A 17737-nucleotide genomic window follows, 5' to 3' on the forward strand; every position below is an offset into this window, starting at 1 on the left:
GCATTGGATGACCCCTACCTACGGATTATGGTTCTGAGGAACTCTGACAGCAAGGCCAATATGTTGAATAATGCTTTTCGTGCAGCCACAGGACGTCGTGTTAGGACTCTAACAGTGGGCAATAGGCTGCATGATTCGCAACTTCACTTCCGATGTCCATGGCGAGGTCTATCTTTGCAACTACGACACCATGCAGTGCGGTACAGATGGGCCCAACAACATGCCGAATGGACCGATCAGTATTGGCATCACGTTCTCTTCACCGGTGAGTGTCGCATATGCCTTCAACCACACAATCGTAGGTTTGGTGGCAACCCAGTCAGGCTAAACGCCTTAGACATACTGTCCAGCGAGTGCAGCAAGGTGGAGGTTAACTGCTGTTTTGGGGTGACATTATGTGGGGCCGACGTACGCCGCTGGTGGTCATGGAATGCGCCGTAACGGCTGTACGGTATGTGAATGCCGTCCTCCGACCGATGGTGCAACCGTATCGCTGCGTATTGGCGAGGCATTCGTCTTCATGGACGACAATTCGCGTCCCCCATTGTGCACATTTTGTGAATGACTTCTTTCAGGATACCGTCATCGGTCGACTAGAGTGGCCAGCATGTTCTCCAGACAAGAACCCTATCGGACATGCCTGGGATAGACTGAAAAGGGTTGTTTATGGACGACGTGACTCACCAACCACCCTGAGGGATCTACGCCAAATCGCCGTTGAGGAGTGGGACAATCTGGACTTGAACTTGTGGAAAATATGCCACGATGCATACAGGCGTGCATCAATGCAAGAGAACGTACTACTGGGTATCAGAGGTACCGGTTTGTATCGCAATCTGGACCACCACCTCTGAAGGTCTCGCTGTATGTTGGTACAACATGCAACGTGCGGTTTTCATGAGCAATACAAAGGGCGAAAATGATGTTTATGTTGATCTTTATTCCAATTTTCTGTACAGGTTTCGGAACCGAGGTGACGCACAACTTTTTTTGATGTGTGTCTGACTAAGACGTGTATCTGCAGTAGTTTTCCAAAAGCAAAGAAGTAATTTCGTAAAATTTATAATTTATGAACTACTTTGTCCAATATGTTTTTAAATTCCAGACAACTGCACAAAGTTTTCAACAGCAGTTGTAGAGAATTTAATTTTGGAAAAATGATGGTAATAACGTTAATAGAAACTGTAATAAAGTGTCAGATAATCTGCTTTCATTCATGTTAAACCGGAAAAAACAAAATCAGTGTAAAGGAAGCTGTACAGTGTACATAAAAAACTAAGTCTTTTCAAGGTTAGAAAACGACTGAAACAACTCACTAACGGTTCCCAACAATGAAATAAACGTTTCTACATTCTTAATGAAAAGCAAACAAATTTACTTGTGTAATAATCTTTGCTTCTCTGGATGTTTATCTACATCATACTTCTAAGCCACCTAATGGTGTGAGGTGGAGGGTACTTTTGGTACCACAATCTGATCCCTCCAACCCTGTTCCACTCGCGAATAGTCCGTGGAAAGAATGATTGCCGGTAAGCCTGTGTATTGGCTCTAATTTCTCAACTTTTCTCCTCGTGGTCAATACGCGAGATGTATGTGGGAGGAATTAATATGTTGTCCGATTACTCCTGGAAAGAGCTGTTCCGAAATTTCAAAAGTAAATCTCTTCGTGATGCACAACTCCTCTCTTGAAACGTCTGCCAGTGGAGTTTGTTTATAGCATCTCCGTAACGCTCTCTCGCCAGCTATACGATCCCGTGACGAAACGCACCGCTCTTCGTTGGATCTTCTGTATCTCCTCTTATCAGTCCTACCTGATAGGGATCCCCGAAAGATGAGCAGTACTGAAGAATCGGACGAACAAGCGCCTTATAAGCCACTTCATTCGTGGATGAGTTACATTTCCTTAAGATTTTTCCGGTCAATCTGAGTCTGGTATCTGCTTTTCCCATATAAAACTATATGGTCATTCCACTTACGGTCGCTCTGGGTAGTTGCGCCTATCCTCCAGCCTCCAGCTGTTTGTCATCAATAGTATAGTTGTACATAAGTGGATTTCTTTTCTTATGTATGAGCTTACTATCTTCTGACGTTGCCACTTTGATAACTGCATCATCTGCGAATGGCCTTAAAGAGTATCCGACGCTTTCTACTAGATCATTTATGTATACTGTAAACATCAATGGTCCTATCATACCTCCTTATGGTACTCCGGATATTACCTTTACATCTGTCGATTTAGTTCCGTTAAGAGCGACGTGTTGAGTTCTATCTGCAAAAAAGTCTTTAATCCAATCGCAGATACTCCGTAAGCTCTTTTTTTTTTTTCATTAAACGGCAATGTGGGACGGTGTCAAATGCCTTCCTGAAATCAAGGAACACGGCTTCAGCCTGAGCGCCGTTGTCTACTGCGCTATGGATCTCATGGAGGAACAGAGCGAGCTGAGTTTCGCAGGATCTCTGCTTGCGGAATCCAAGTTGATTTTTATAGAAGAAGATCATTTTCCAAGAACGTCATAATTCTACTGGAAAACTACTGCAGATACACGTCTGGGACATGTTTCATTAGATCCACCAGACCAATAACAACAAAATAAATGGAAATCGTGCTTTAATTTAACCTCCTACAGTTTTGCAATGGCTTCATACTAACGAAGTTGCTAAATTTCAGGCAAAATCTCGTATTAGTCGTAACTCCGTAACTAAACATTTGCGGACCTATGTTTATATGAAATTTTTTCTTGAATTTTACCGGTAGAATAACATATTAAAATATTTGCATATCTTCGTCAATCACCCTATATATGCAAAGTGAAAGAATCGTACGTCCACAGAGGCACCATCGGATCACAGAAAGGGTTGGCACTGCGCGCAAACCACTAATTAACGTATGGTGCTTAGTTTCTCTCCACAAAGGCAATCTGGCAGCCCCCCCCCACCTCTCTCTCTCTCTCTCTCTCTCTCTCTCTCTCTCTCTCTCTCTGTGTGTGTGTGTGTGTGTGTGTGTGTGTGTGTGTGTGTGTGTGTGTGTGCGCGCGCGCGCGCGCGAGAGAGAGAGAGAGAGAGAGAGAGAGAGAGAGAGAGAGAGAGAGGGGGGGGGGGGGGGGAGATGGGGATGAGAGGGAGAGGGAGAGGGGGAGAGAGAGAGAGAGAGAGAGAGAGAGAGAGAGAGAGAGAGAGAGAGACCTTTGTCCAAATGTCAGTGCGTTTACTGTGGATGGAAGGCCCAAAAAAGCGGAAAGTAGCATCCGGTAATCAGTAAATTCTGCATGTCATTCTGTGAATGCCACAAAAGATGAATGGAAATTGTTCTCCACTCCAAATAGAGAAAGACAGTAGTCTGAAATCCGAAGCCGGCAGAGGGCCAGTAGGAAGGAACGAATGCGTCTGATTAAGAAGACGTGAATGCGAAATGTAATACTATGCTGTGCAACGAGCTTCGAAAACTGTCGATAGCGAAGTGAACTTTGAAGTAGGTTTTGTTACTTAATTCAGAGTAGCAAAATCGATGATGTCAACGAACACATATAAGGGTAGGGGAGCTATCATGAAGCACTGCCTGTATCGATAAAATATCAAATGTGCTTTTGTGTTTGTCTTGTTTCAGCCGATGAATGACAAATGGAAACTTAGTATGTAGTATTTGTTTGGTTTCATCCATATCTCAAGAAAAATCTGGTGTAGAATATTACTGTTTACATAATTTACAGCGCTCACGAGTTCGTGAACAATATGCGGTACATTCCTAATTTTACAGGATTAACGTTGAAAATTAGCATTAACACTCTACAAACAAAAAATACTGTTAAGCTACCTAATAGCAAAGATATCAACTCCAGTTTACGCTGTTGCATCCATAATTTCGAAAGAAAAAAAGCTGAACGTGCAGCTGTAAAGTGGTAATGCAAACTTACCCCAAGATGTTGGGATGAGATAACTTATTCATTAGCTGCACCTCCTTGAGCATGTTCGGCCTATTTGACCGCAAAAGATTCATCTTCAAGACCATCACTTGTCCTGTTGTTCGATGCGTGACCTGTAACAAAGAAAACAGCGGGCTATGTAGCAGTGGAAAATTCAGCACACGTTCCTGAACACAGGCGTTTCAGATGTTCGCTCCATTATCAACACTTTGTTTAAAATTTATTGTTTTACGAACAAAGTTTCAATTCCATTTACTGCCATAAATCCTATTGGGAGCTTTTCATAAAGAATCTTCGGAAAAATTCGTTGCTATTACGTCTGAAAATGTTGTGTAATATTCTTGAACATGCTGTAATTAAGACGTAAATATACTGACTTGTCTCAATGAGCCAAAAAGTAACGGTCTGCAAAGTCAGGGATGACTTTGTGACCGAACGGATCTACTGAAATTACTTAAACTTTTAACGTGTAGCCCAGTCGTGCCTCTGCTGACTTATTCTCACGTGCTGTCAAAATGTGTGAAGTTCCTTCGAATTCCGCAGTGAAACATGTGCACAAGACGGTTAAAAAGCATGGAGAAAATAAATTGTACTTTATGCTTTCAAAGTAAGTCTAGGGAAAAAAGTTGTTGCTACATCTGATAGTATCGAATTTCCTTGTCCAGTGTATGGGGTGCGCGGAAAGGAAAATTTAAAACAGATTAACTGTACGTTCCTTGTAAAACGAGAAAACTGCAACCGTTATATTCAGCAAATACAAACACTTTCGTGATTGATGTTGGAAGCAAAAACTGCTATGAACGGAATGGCTACGATTCCACTGCACGTTCCTGCGGAATGCTCGTGTCGAATGATAGGAAAGGCGCCACTCGTTCCTTCCCGAAATGATGTTGCGCCACAGGAGATAAGGTTCCACCTTGCCCACAGGTGAATTATTTAACGGGTGCAACGTCCTTCGCATGAGGGAGGTAACAACGCTTTCGCCGTGGCTCTCCTTCCGATTTAATTACGCAAGATTAATGTGGTCTCTACTTACTGTTTTCGCAGAACTAGCGCTCTCCGACTTCCGCACGTTGAGCCGGTGCGCCAGTTTCCGGTCAGTATCTCATTAAGCGCATTGCCGTCGTATCTTCATTCGGCATGCGCGCCGGCTGCAGTTCCTCAGCTTTCTACTGTGCCGCTTTGGAGCCAGGCAGCATAACTTCCGGGCGTCCATTGTTCGTGCCACATAATAACGTTAGAGCCGCTGCCGTCTTCGTTCGCTACACAGGTCCGAAGAAAGGAACTCTCGGGAGAACTAAATGGAGCGAAGTGCGTGTCACCTGCCGTTGGCCCGTCAAATCGATCTACCAACTTTGGTGTCTTTCTTCTTAAGAAATCAGCATGTATCCTGTCGAGATCTGAGGTCATCTGAATTCACCATGACCAAATGATTATGTAGTAACGAAACATTTATCCCATGTCTTGGCAAGAAATTTACTGCATATTAATGCTTTACAGGCATCCTTAGCAGAAATGGGATTAAACATCTACAATAAACTGTATGAAACATATGGGAGCATCTACACTGCTGGTCACAAAACTGCAACACCATGAACGAGAGTAAATGAATAAATTTATTTATTGTACGTATATAGTATAGTAGAAAAATTATGTGGTTAAATTCGTAAATGATTTCGGTGCATACAGTGAGCAAAATTTAGAACACACGGGTGCTAGGGCATTGATACCCGTTGAGGAAAAGGGAGAGGGGGGGCAGGGGGGGGGGGCGTCTAGCTATCAGAGAAAGCACAAAAGTAGTGTTGTCAGGCCATTTTCAAGAAAATTGTTTAAACTCGATATTACGCACGTTTTTAACAGAGTCTTAACTGAAACTAGTTCATGGCTCCATGTAAGTCGACATTCGTATTGCAAAATATTACAAATATTCCGTAACCCTAGGTCTTCTGGTAGCATGAACTGATCCCCCGTTCTCTGCTTCCCTGTTCCACAACAGAATAAGAGAGAGAAAGCGTAACTGTCGGCAAGCCTCTGTATCGGCTAATATCTCTACCTTTCTTGTCGTGGCCATTTAGCAAGATGTATATGGCAGGAAGTAATATGTTGTCCGACTCTTCCCAGAAAGTACTCCGTGATGCACAACATCTCTTGTAACGTCTACCAATGGAGTTTGTTGTGCTTCTCGATAAATCTCCCGCGCCGTCTGCACGATTCCGTGACGAAACTCACCGCTCTGCGTTGGACCTTCTCTATCTCTTCTACCAGTCTTATATTGTAAGAGTCCCAGACTGATGAACAATACTCGAGAATCGGCTGAACAAACGCCTTGTAAGCCACTTCCTTTGTGGATGAGTTACATTTCCTTGAGATTCTGCCTGTGCTCTCAGTCTGGCGTCTGCTTTTCGTGTTCGGCGTATGGCTCCGGTGCATCGTACTGCGTCTGCAGGCGGCAATCTGAGCAGCAGTTGGCCCACAGTGACGCAACAAGCTGTTACAAATCAGTTACATCAAGGAAAGCTCCGAGCCAGACGCTCTCTAGTGTGCATTCCACTGACCCCAAACCAACGCCATTTGCGACTTCAGTGGTGTCGATCGAAAGCTCACTGGAGGGCAGGGTGGACGCTATTGTATTTGGTCGTGAAAACTGGTTCTGCCTCGTTGCTAATGACGGACGTATGTTCGTTACAAAGAGGCCAGTTAAGGGCCTGCAGTCAACCTGTCTATGTGCTAGACACAATGGACCCACACCTGGAGTTATGGTCTGGGGTGCTGGTTTGTACCACAGGAAGAGCACTTTCGTGGTTGCGCAACGCACCCTGATTGCAAAATTATACGCCAGTCTGATGATTCGATCTGTTGTGCTGCCATTCATAAACAGTATTGCAGGGGTATTTTCGAACGGGATAACAATCGCCCACATACCGTTGTCGTAACCCAACATGATCTGCAGAGTGTCGACAAGTTGCCATGGCCTGCTCGATCACCAGATCTGTCTCCGATCGAGCATTTGGGACATCATCGGACGACAACTCGAGCACCATCCACAAATAGCATTAATCGTCCCTCTACTGACCGACCGAGGGCAACAGGCATGGAACTCCATCCCACATACTGTCATTCAGCATCTGTACAACACAATGCATGCACGTCTGCAGGCTTGTGTACAATGACCTGGCGGTTACACCGGTCATTAACGTATCAGCATTTCACATTTGGAATATCTCACGCTGACATTAACCTGCGATTTTGCGATGTTAATCATTTAAATATATCTCCTAGAAAAATATATTCCCAAAATTTCTTTACTCTACACTTATTATTTTTTTGGTGTTAAGATTTTTTCCGTCAATGTATACAGCAATTATGAACTATCTCCTACCAAAATCGTGTAAAAATTCTCGTATATACACTTGGTATGAATCTCTAGCGTGTCCGTAATTGGTCAAAAATCTGTTCTCAATTTTGATTCGGTAGGAGATACGTTTTCTTCTTCAGACAGACCGGCCACTGTGTCCGAGCGGTTCTAGGCGCTCAGTCCGGAACCACGCGGCTGTTACGTTCGCAGGTTCAAATCCTGCCTCGGGCATGGATGTGTGTGATGTCCTTAGGTTAGTTAGGTTTGTGCGTCTAGGGGACTGATGACCTCAGATGTTAAGTCCCACAGTGCTTAGAGCCATTTGAACCATTTTTTCTGCAGACAGGCGAAATTTTCGCGTTCAGTAAGGTGTCCTACATGAGAGCTGACGTGCACAACGCTTTGCGAACCGGTAGTGGCAATGGTGTGGGAACAGACAACGCGTGGCTTCAATAGCAACCGACGGGAGCAGACCGAAACGCCAGCTGTCTATAGCCAACTACTTTTAATCTGACGATGCAGATCCCATGCAGCAATCTGGCGGTATACAGTTGCAGAGACGGGCACCTGCCGTGGGCAGCGAACACGCGTGCGAAAGAGGTGAGAGTCCTGGCGTTCCGGCTGCGGTCGCGGTTTCTATAATAAACCGGCGTGCTTCTGGGGCCCTTCTCCGCGGCCCGCATACCCGCCGCGCACACAATGGGACGAGGGAGTGCCGCTGCACACGATAGCATCTGCCGTAACGGCTTCAGGTGCAGCATAGTTCTCGTCTACAAGTGAACACGACAAGCGAAATTACTAGTCTAACAGGCCTCCCTAAAAGATACACCCTAACGTTCCGTTGTTCAACACTGATTCGCAAGCGGGATTGTGTGCTGTTGCCTAACATAACCAAATAAGTGCGCGATGGAAAGCAACGAATACCAATCGAGCAGAAGAGTGGAAATGAAGAGGACAACTGAAGTAGCGTCACAATAAAAATGTATAGGGAACCTACGCACGTAGTTCGTCTGTGGCGTAGCTGTCTTCTGCACCCCAGCGTCGCGATCAGCTCTCCGCCGATTATGATAACGTCCGTGTCTTCGCTCGTCTTTCTAGAACACTATCAAGAATCCTGTGGGAATACGTTTGTAGGGTTACCCAATTAAACGTGATGGTTGTTTCTGCCGAGTTGTATAGGTATCCAGTTATTTCAATAATTCGCTCTCAAAGAAGTGATCGGGTGGTATCTACCACCATCGCTGACATACAGTAATATGATGACTAATCGCGGACTTCGTTGCGGACTGACACACTTTTAACGTCTTTAACTCGAGCTATTACGATATATTCATTTTTAATATCAGTGACGCACGAGTTTTCTCAGTGACAGAGAGTGAAAAGTCGATGTCCAAACTACAGAGATGCATTTCTTTCTTAATTATTGGGGTACGAGAAGATCCGCTATCCAGCTAATGCTATTATATTGTTAATGAATAATACAAGGCACTCAAGTCAACATCTTATAATATGTTATCAGTACCACGCAAGACTGTATGCGCTTCAGTATATCATATTAGAACTCCCCCGATCGCGACGTAATATGAACCTTTTCAGTTTCGTGAATTACTCGGTAGCAAAATACGTCACGACGAAAAAGTAAAAACGTTAGTGTAAATCATATGCATGAGCACTCACATATCTGCTGCAAGCTCCGTTTCATTTGTCATCAAATGGAGAAGGACAAAAACAAGACGAATCCGATATACAAAATTTAATCACTGTCTGACAAGCTGCGGATTCGAAATAGGAGAATTTTCTAGCCAAAACAACCACGTGAGTTCGCTATTTTACTCCTCAAATCAGGTACTACGATTCTGGGCTTATGTCGCGGACATTTATCCTGTTGGAAGATGCACGGCCGTTGGAGGATTCAGCTGATACACAACATGTTCACGTAGCCCACAGCTGTCACGGTGACTTCGATTGCTATTAAAGGTCCGATGGAAGGCTAAGTGAGTGACTCCCGCAGCATAATACCGCCCCATCGCCATCCGTCCCAGACGCGATGATTTATTCGAGCAATCGTTCGCATGGAAGATTCAGTCACGACCATCGACCTGGGGTAACAAGAATCGTGATTCATCCGGCCCGTCGACAAGATTCCAATGATCTACGGTCCAATATCTATGATCACCTGCCCACTGCAACCCTAATAGACGATGTCGTTCCCGTCAACATCGGAACACGTATGGTGCGCTTAAAATGCCGTGGCTGCTACATGCGCAGTCGGCTGGGGAAGCGTGGGGAGGGTCGCTCAGAGCGCTGTAGGGGAAATGCTAAAGCCTACGCTCACATTTTTCGTAAATATTACGTGGGGCCCCTCCACGCCCACACTTGCATGGTGACCATTCAAAAAGATCTACTGTCACCTCTTCTTTTGTTAGTATCTAAAAACAATTCCTCCGAAAACGCAGCGATTTATTTTCGCCTGTCTTGTTAGCCATTTGTAACTTTTCAGAGAAGCGTCATGAGTGAGAATTTTGAGTAGAACATAGCCATTACTCTGGTTGCCATGATAAAATTCGCCTTTTATGCCAACACACAGCCGAGTTTACACTGTCTCGCCTCACTAACACGTTGAGCAGACAATTGCGAGAGAATGCTTAAATAATGGTTTACCAAGTTTATTAAGTGAGGAACTGATGGAAAGTAAAGTCAATAACTTATAAAAAGGAAAACGTGTAATGTCTTCGCATATGTTGTTCCAAAACCCGTAGCATTTCTCGTTTCGCCAGTTATCGATGGCCCTTAAAAATTACATTTTGTCACCGAAAAAGTCTGTAGTTATTGGAATAACGCGGTGGATAATTAAATTTTACATAATAACGTTATGGTAAAATACTCTCGTCTTTGCGTGCTGTCAATCTGCCAAACTCTCATTTCGATATTTGAAACCATTTATGAAATATAAGGAATGTTGTGGATATTTCACCCTGGCTTTATCGCTGGCGCGGCGGGATCACCAATGAGTGTGCTACATCAGATCAATTTTTCTCGAGGTTGGTGAGAAATACATACCTCTATCCAAGTCTAAAGAAAAATTCGACATGTCACCTAAATTTCATACGCAACAAAATTTTATGTAACATGCACCAAAAGCAAAATCATAGCGCCCTCTATTTTTCACTGCACACGTTTCCGAATTTCACACCGTGTCTTACTTTCAAGTAAATATCACAATAATTATCACTATTAACGAAATCATGGGCACTTAATCATCATCCTGACAGATACAGCTACAAGTAAAGCAAAAACGATTTTTTTTACCGAATAGTTTCTGTAAAACCATTTGAGAAATATTGCAGGGCGCTCACCTCGATTCTGTCATCGCTGAGCGGCCAAAAGGTGGAAAACACTTATCATCGGCCTCGCTTCCGAACGAACGAATGAACTCGCCCAGCGCTTTGGAGGCAAACTGGTCACTGCGCATCGGGCTAGTACCCACACTGGGACAACCCATATCCCCTCACGCCTCCGGACATGCCCAAGCCTCCCCTTCCCTTCCCTTCCCTTCCTTTCTGTTCCTGCATTTTCTCTCGACAGTAACCTCAGCTGTTGTAAAATGACGCAGGTAACGCAGAATGTCGATGAACTAGAAGAATCGCGTAAATCATCATCGCCTCCCATGACACTTGGCCTCATAGCAGCAGCACTAAAGGCATGTTTGGCTAGTCGTATATTTTATTTGGCGAGTTTTGCGCCTGTAATAAAAGTCTTATTAAGACGAAGAGCGTTTCACTTTGAAATAAAGCATCCTCAGTGAACTACAGAGAAACCCGCTTGGCCCTAACAAGACTTTTATTACAGTAGCAAAAGACGGTATTAACCTCTATATACCGTGTAAAACTGCGACTGCGGAAAAAAAGAGGCCATAATACAAAGAAGAAAACATGTACGCTGTTTTCACTACCAAGCAGTATTAATAAATATTCTGTACATTTGAGTCTCGCTGCCCCGTTGGTGTGCGTCCAGTAGTGTTGGGTAGGGAGAGCTGAGAGGTTCCCCTCGCGAGTGTCCCGGTAAGTGGCGGCAACTGCACGCATGTAAGCGATCTGCTAAGAAACTATTCCGTTTGCAAATGTGGTATTCCCAAGAACGGTGCACATTAGCAAGCAGCAGAGCGCCGCGGGCACGGCATGCCAATTAGGGTGGTGCGAGAACGAAAGCTGGCGGCGTCTCTTTACGCTGCCCGCTCAAATATCACAAAGAAAGTGAGCCTCGCCGGCGACGCCTTGTAGCTGCAGCTCGGATCTCCTGGGCGAAACCTAACACCTCGAAAATTGTTATAGACCGAAATGGTGCCAGATTAATGGGGCTACCTAAAGGGGCAGCACAGATATTTCAAGAAACCCGTCATTTACGAGTAAGCTCACGCCATGCAAGTGCTTCCGCTCCACTTCCATTGCCAGTAAAACTAGAAAAATAACTGGGATACGCTTACACGAGGTGGTGTGGTCGAAATGCGCGCCGAAATGTTTCTTGTGGTCTGCATTTCGACGACTGTAATATCCGGTGTACCATAAGGAAGTGTGATAGCACCGTTGGTGTTTACAATATGTATAAATGATCTAGTAGAAAGCGTCGGATACTTTTTAAGGGTATTCGCAGATGATGCAGTTGTCTATACCAAAGTAGCAACACCAGTAGATGGTAAGAATTTGCAGAACGACCAGCAGAGAACTGATGAATTGTGCAGGCTCTGGCAGTTGCCCCTGAACGTAAATAAAAGTAACATATAGCGCATACATAGGAAAAGAAATCCACAACTGTACAGCTACATTATTGATGACAAACAGCCGGAGACAACGTCTGCCGTAAAATATCTAGACGTAACTTATCCAGAGTGACCTTAAGTTGAATGACCATATAAAACACATAGTGGGAAAAGCAGATCCCAGACTCAGATTGAACGGAAGAATCTTAAGGAAATGTAACTCATCCACGAAAGAAGTGGCTTATAAGGCGCTTGTTCGACCGATTCTTGAGAATCATTTATCTATCTGGGCCGGCCGTAGTGTCCGAGCGGTTCTAGGCCCTTCAGTCTGCGACCGCTACGGTCGCAGGTTCGAATCCTGCCTCGGGCACGGATGTGTGTGATGTCCTTTAGGTTAGTTAAGTTTACGTAGTTCTAAGTTCTAGGGGACTGATGACTTTAGTTGTTAAGTCCCATAGTGCTCAGAGCCATATGAACCAACCTACCATTTGTCTCGCTGAAACGTCAGTCACAAGGTAATTTTATTCGGAGGACACAATCTACCCCCTCGCCCTTCCTCCCCAACTGACGGTTCCTGGATCCCTTCTATCAGTTGAATTGTGCTGTATATTTCTTTTTTCCTCGCTTCCTAAATCATCTCATTAATTATCCGATCTACCCATCCAACTTTAGCATTCTTTTGTGGCATTATATTACATTTGTTTTACCAAATGATGTATTTTCCAGGCGCCTGTTGCATGCGCACTGTGATCCGGAGTCCACGTTTAATTGCATAGCTTCCTGTGTGTAATGAGCTCCTTAATCCAGCAGATAGGAGGGATATAAACTCCTATGTGTAACTTCTAGCGTTATTGAATTAACTTACGAAAGAAACATATTGCGACACGACTTTTTTAAGTACTTTTATCGCGGCGATTAATTTCCCATGTTCGTGCGTTTGTCGCTTACTCTCTCCACTGTACATACGTAGATTCGCAGTGATTAAATTCTATACATTCCGTAAGTATTTCAACGCCTCGAAGATCCGGTCACTCTAGTTTGTGAAAACAGCGCAAAGGATCGCTCGGCAGTATAAAAAGAACGCCATCAAGAATAGCGCAATGATGCAACAGGCGCACAGTACGACTGCTCTGCAACAGACTGCGAAAATAACCTCGCTGAAACTTCTCAGGAGAAGCGTAAAATAGTTTGTATCGCTCGAAATTATTGAAAACATACTTTCCCTAAAAATATGCCGTATAACAGATAAAGGTCTGATATGGTTGGGCAGCGATTAAGTACGAGACTAAAGACGCAAAAGTCTCGGGATCGATGCCCGGTCGGTTCCAAGACTTTCATCTGTGACTTAATACTTTCTTCATCTTGGCTGTATCTGTTGGTGTGAAAGGAGCTGAACTGCATCTTGTTTCGAAGTCCAAGTTGAATTCTAGGTGCCTCTAGAACAGGTTGGGTCACAGGTCAGTCAGGCTGAAGATCAGAGACAAGCAACAGACTCCAACTGGACCACACCTACTAGAACACAGTGGTGTCTAAACCAACCTCCAGGTTGATGACTCTTTTTACATTTACCTTATATAAATACATGAATTCACCTGTTCCACAACTTGTTTAATTTGAAAGTGGCAGAACAGGAATGTATCTCTTTTGAATGCATTATGGGAACAGCAGTGATCAATAAAATTGTAAATAATTACTATTAAAAACAGTCTTGATCACAATTTATTTTATAAGGTGACCGGTTTCGACCACTGCTGTGGTCATCTTCAGACCATTGAGTGGAAACCCCTTTCTGTTGGAGAATCACAACAGAAAGGGGTTTCCACTCAATGGTCTGAAGATGACCACAGCAGTGGTCGAAACCGGTCACCTTATAAAATAAATTGTGATCAAGACTGTTTTTAATAGTAATTATTTAGGAATGTATCTGATATGCAGTGACACAGTGCGTGCTAGAATGCACAGTTTATGAACCTTGCTGAGGCATGAAAGAGCATAATCAACAAGAAACGACGAACTGGAACAAAATACCATCTGTACTGCAGACGTCAGACAGCAAGACAAGTATGAGTACGTGACACTAACAAAATAAATGAACCTAGTGGCAATGGTAAAACCACGCCGAAACGTGATTGGGTGTTAATAAGAGTGTGTCTGCTCAAGGCAGAACTGTATTTTTATAATTACATACGGCAAGACATCTCACTTTAGATGCATCATCATTCTCACTTCGAAGCTCGTGACCTACAGTAACATAGTCATTCGATACAGTTTTTCTGCCCAGTGGACTGAACTAAGGCCACACTGTTGCCCTGTATCAATACATGGCTCTGCACCTGGGCTGGCACTCTGCGCCGAACAGCTTCAATTACCCTCCGATATATGGACTGTCCTCATTTCTCTCCATCCATACACGGCAACGATCTTGCCCAATTTCCTTCGATCGACCATGAGAACAAGCTTCCATGAAGGGCGATGAGTCGTAACCGCACACAAAAGTGTATTTTTCCTTTCTAGCGCTTAAGCAAAGAAAATTACTTGCTATTATCAGAAAGTATCTTACGAATAAACGTAGGAAAATTTCGCTGTTTCAATAAAAAATAAGTATTTATTTATTTTTATGTACTCCTTTTTTATTAATTTATCACTGGTTTCTAGCGTAGATACTTTTAGATCAACAAAAATTGAAAAGGACTAACAAATGCAGCATTATGAACTCCTGACGCTCTATCAATAGTACTTCAAACCTCAATTAGCCACCGATGTTGAATGTTTTAATGATTTCCGGGATAGCTCGTTAACAATTACCGGATCTTTCTTATAAACCAGTTAAGAGAAGAGATATTCTTCGCTTTTCACAACACTGCTGTTACCGTCGAAGACTCATGCGTATTTTATAAACAAAAACTGAATCAACTGTCTGTATTTCGGCTTTACTTCAGAGCGAAAGATTCAATGTTTAGAAATTTCAATCGAGGCTTTTTATCACGGCATGGTAAATCAGTGGTAACTGAAGAAGGCTACGTACGAGTTTAAAGGAAAAATTTTATACGGACTTCAGAATTTAAAGCAGAAATTTTTCGTATAGTCCTCATAAAAAAAAAAGATAGGTCATCGAGTGACAGTTCTTCGATGGACCAATTCTATGTTGGAACAGCAAACGACCTCTATGTACGAAGGCATGAAACCACTGCTGAAATTATGTCGATAATTTTAGTTCTTGCCACAATGATGCTCACATCAGACACTATAAGCTAATATTTTAAATTGAATTTGATCCCACACAGCAGTAAAATTGTTGTGCCAGTTCAGAAGGGGGCATTGCATCCGATGTTGACCGGAACATTTTCAGGTGTTATAACTGTCAAATGAAATACAGAAAATTACATCTGTAGTAAATTCCATAGAAGAGCTAGATGAAATAGTCTCCGCACGAAATATTTGATAAACCCTTGAAGTTTTCCATTGGACTTGCTAACAGTAGCCACCGACTGCCTTCATATCGTTTCGATCATACAGAGGCCGTTTTGAATGACGTACACCTGTTAACAGTCCCAACAAAAACGTCGCATTCGTTACAGCTTTTTCTTGTACTAGAGCAGATAAGTACATCCTGAAAATTTATATCTCTGCAGTATAAGATTGGAATGTAAATCAAATGTTCGATTTTCGATCATTCTGTACAGATACATTCCCCAAATAATGTTGAAGAAACTCTTCATTTTATTCAGCGCACCAATGTAACAGGAATGCTTACCCGCCTCCAAGAGTAAGGTGCTACAGGAAAGAGCTGCATTTCAGTTACACTTAAAATTTCGTTAGCTTTTTACTAGCATGTAAGAGTTAGTTTACCGACATAGTTCTGCCATAGGTCCGGGCAGCGAGCACATATTCAACCATTCTCGCAACACCCGACGAAGACGACTGAAACAGTCATCGAAATACTGTTAATAAAAATGTAATCGTCCGACATAAGAAAAAAAGAGCTAGTGACGGATGTTCTGTGCAAGGCGAAGTCTCTGGAAATGAATGGGTCAAGGACGTGGAAAGAAATTGGTCGCGTTCTTTTTAAAAGAAACCAACGTTTTTCGTTTTTTGAGAAATCATAGGAAAATCAAGTCAGGTTTTTGCATCCCGCTCCTACCAATGCCCGTCCTATGGCTTGACGAATGCGTCACTTCAATCGACGACTTAAAGATATTCTATCAATTATGTCGGGAAAATCTTAAAAATTCCACTTGTATGCAAATTTATGACGTTTGCAACTAGAAATTGTCAACACTAGACCATTCAGAGGAATTTACCATCTGTGTATTCCAACCGACATCGCTGCCACTGTTCCAGTTGCACCCATAGTTACATTACTTCACATAAATCTGTTCCACGTATTCCTCGGAGAAGAGTTTCAGAGCTGTGGAGAGAAGCCAAATATTAACAGTTTACTCGAATGAAATACTGTTCAATTTTGTGGTAATGAAATAATATGAAACCGGCAGAATGTTAACACGGTATGAACTATAATAAAAAGCATTAGTTCAAAGAATTCATATGACGATACTCACCAGTGGTGTGTGAGAAAATTGACAACAGAACTCTGTTATTTTATCCACGAGAGGGACAGTATGCCTCGGTTGGTTGTTTCATGCAAGTATCTGACTCCTTTATGCAATAAAGCTGAACAACTCAAATCTCTATTGATATTGTTTTTATTCTTGTACCATAATCAAGCCTTTCTTTTGCGTTGAAAACGGTAGATGTGGCCAATTGCAAAAACGACAATTACATATTACGAAGAAGCTTGTAAAACATAAGGTACTTTAAAGATAGGTCATGTCAAGACGCCGAATAACTCAAAACCAGACGTAGCTATTTTGACGTGCTTCTGTACTATGAAAATCTGATTTCTGAAAATCAGTTTGCTGCGCCTCTATACTCCCCTAAAATGACTTCGAAACGCAATGTTGATTTAAAACTGAAGAATAATTTAGAGCCATTTTAAAATTCCTTAAAGGTGTAATCAATGCAGCTTACATAAGCGTTTTGTTAAATCTCGAGTGTGATCATGCAAATACCGATTATAAGCCATTCAAATCCAAAGACTAGATACACACTGTTCTTGGACTTCATTGCTCGAATATAGAATACACTCTGACCAAAATATAATTAGTCAGGTAAAAGAGATCAAAGGCTAAACAGCAAAGACATCATAAGAAAACTATCGAAATCGAGTCCGAATATCAGAAGACACTGCTGAAAGATAGCTTACAAAAACATTCGACAAAATCGCAAAGCCGGTTAGTTGTGCAAGTGACAATCTAAAGATCATAGTGACAGAATATCACTATAAAAGAATTGCATCTATACTTCTGTTTCACATGAGATTAAGCTTCCAAATCAACTTGGACGTATCCCACTTTGCTGTCAGTTGGTTAAAGGAAGTGGTACTGAGACGATTAAATAAGTTATTTTTCATTTCTTAAGTTGAGGCCTTTTTCCGCCTGTCTTGGCACTTTGGTGAATTTTCTTATCCAAAATTTCAGTCTTATTACTGTGGTCTGCTTCCAAGAACTGGTTGCATATTGTGACTGTGCAGCCAGTTCGTGGATGAAGCACTCATAAGAATGTCGAAACTTTGGGAAAAAGTTAAGATGACGAAGACATCAGATACGGAGCACAAGTTCGCACAGGGAGGGACTCCGACAGGCTGTT

The 17737-nt window shown here is 42.8% G+C and overlaps 1 protein-coding gene across 1 annotated transcript in view; it reads right to left on the reverse strand.

The window, feature by feature from the left end:
- Positions 1–17737, reverse strand: part of LOC124794258 — a 265910-nt gene that overhangs the window by 36971 nt on the left and 211202 nt on the right. Inside the window, exon 2 of the mRNA XM_047258083.1 lies at positions 3912–4033. Coding sequence (XP_047114039.1) covers positions 3912–4033 — 122 coding nt within the window. The remainder of the gene's footprint in view (positions 1–3911; positions 4034–17737) is intronic.

This window comes from Schistocerca piceifrons, chromosome 1 (genome assembly GCF_021461385.2).
Source record: "Schistocerca piceifrons isolate TAMUIC-IGC-003096 chromosome 1, iqSchPice1.1, whole genome shotgun sequence".
NCBI classification, from domain to species: domain Eukaryota; kingdom Metazoa; phylum Arthropoda; class Insecta; order Orthoptera; family Acrididae; genus Schistocerca; species Schistocerca piceifrons.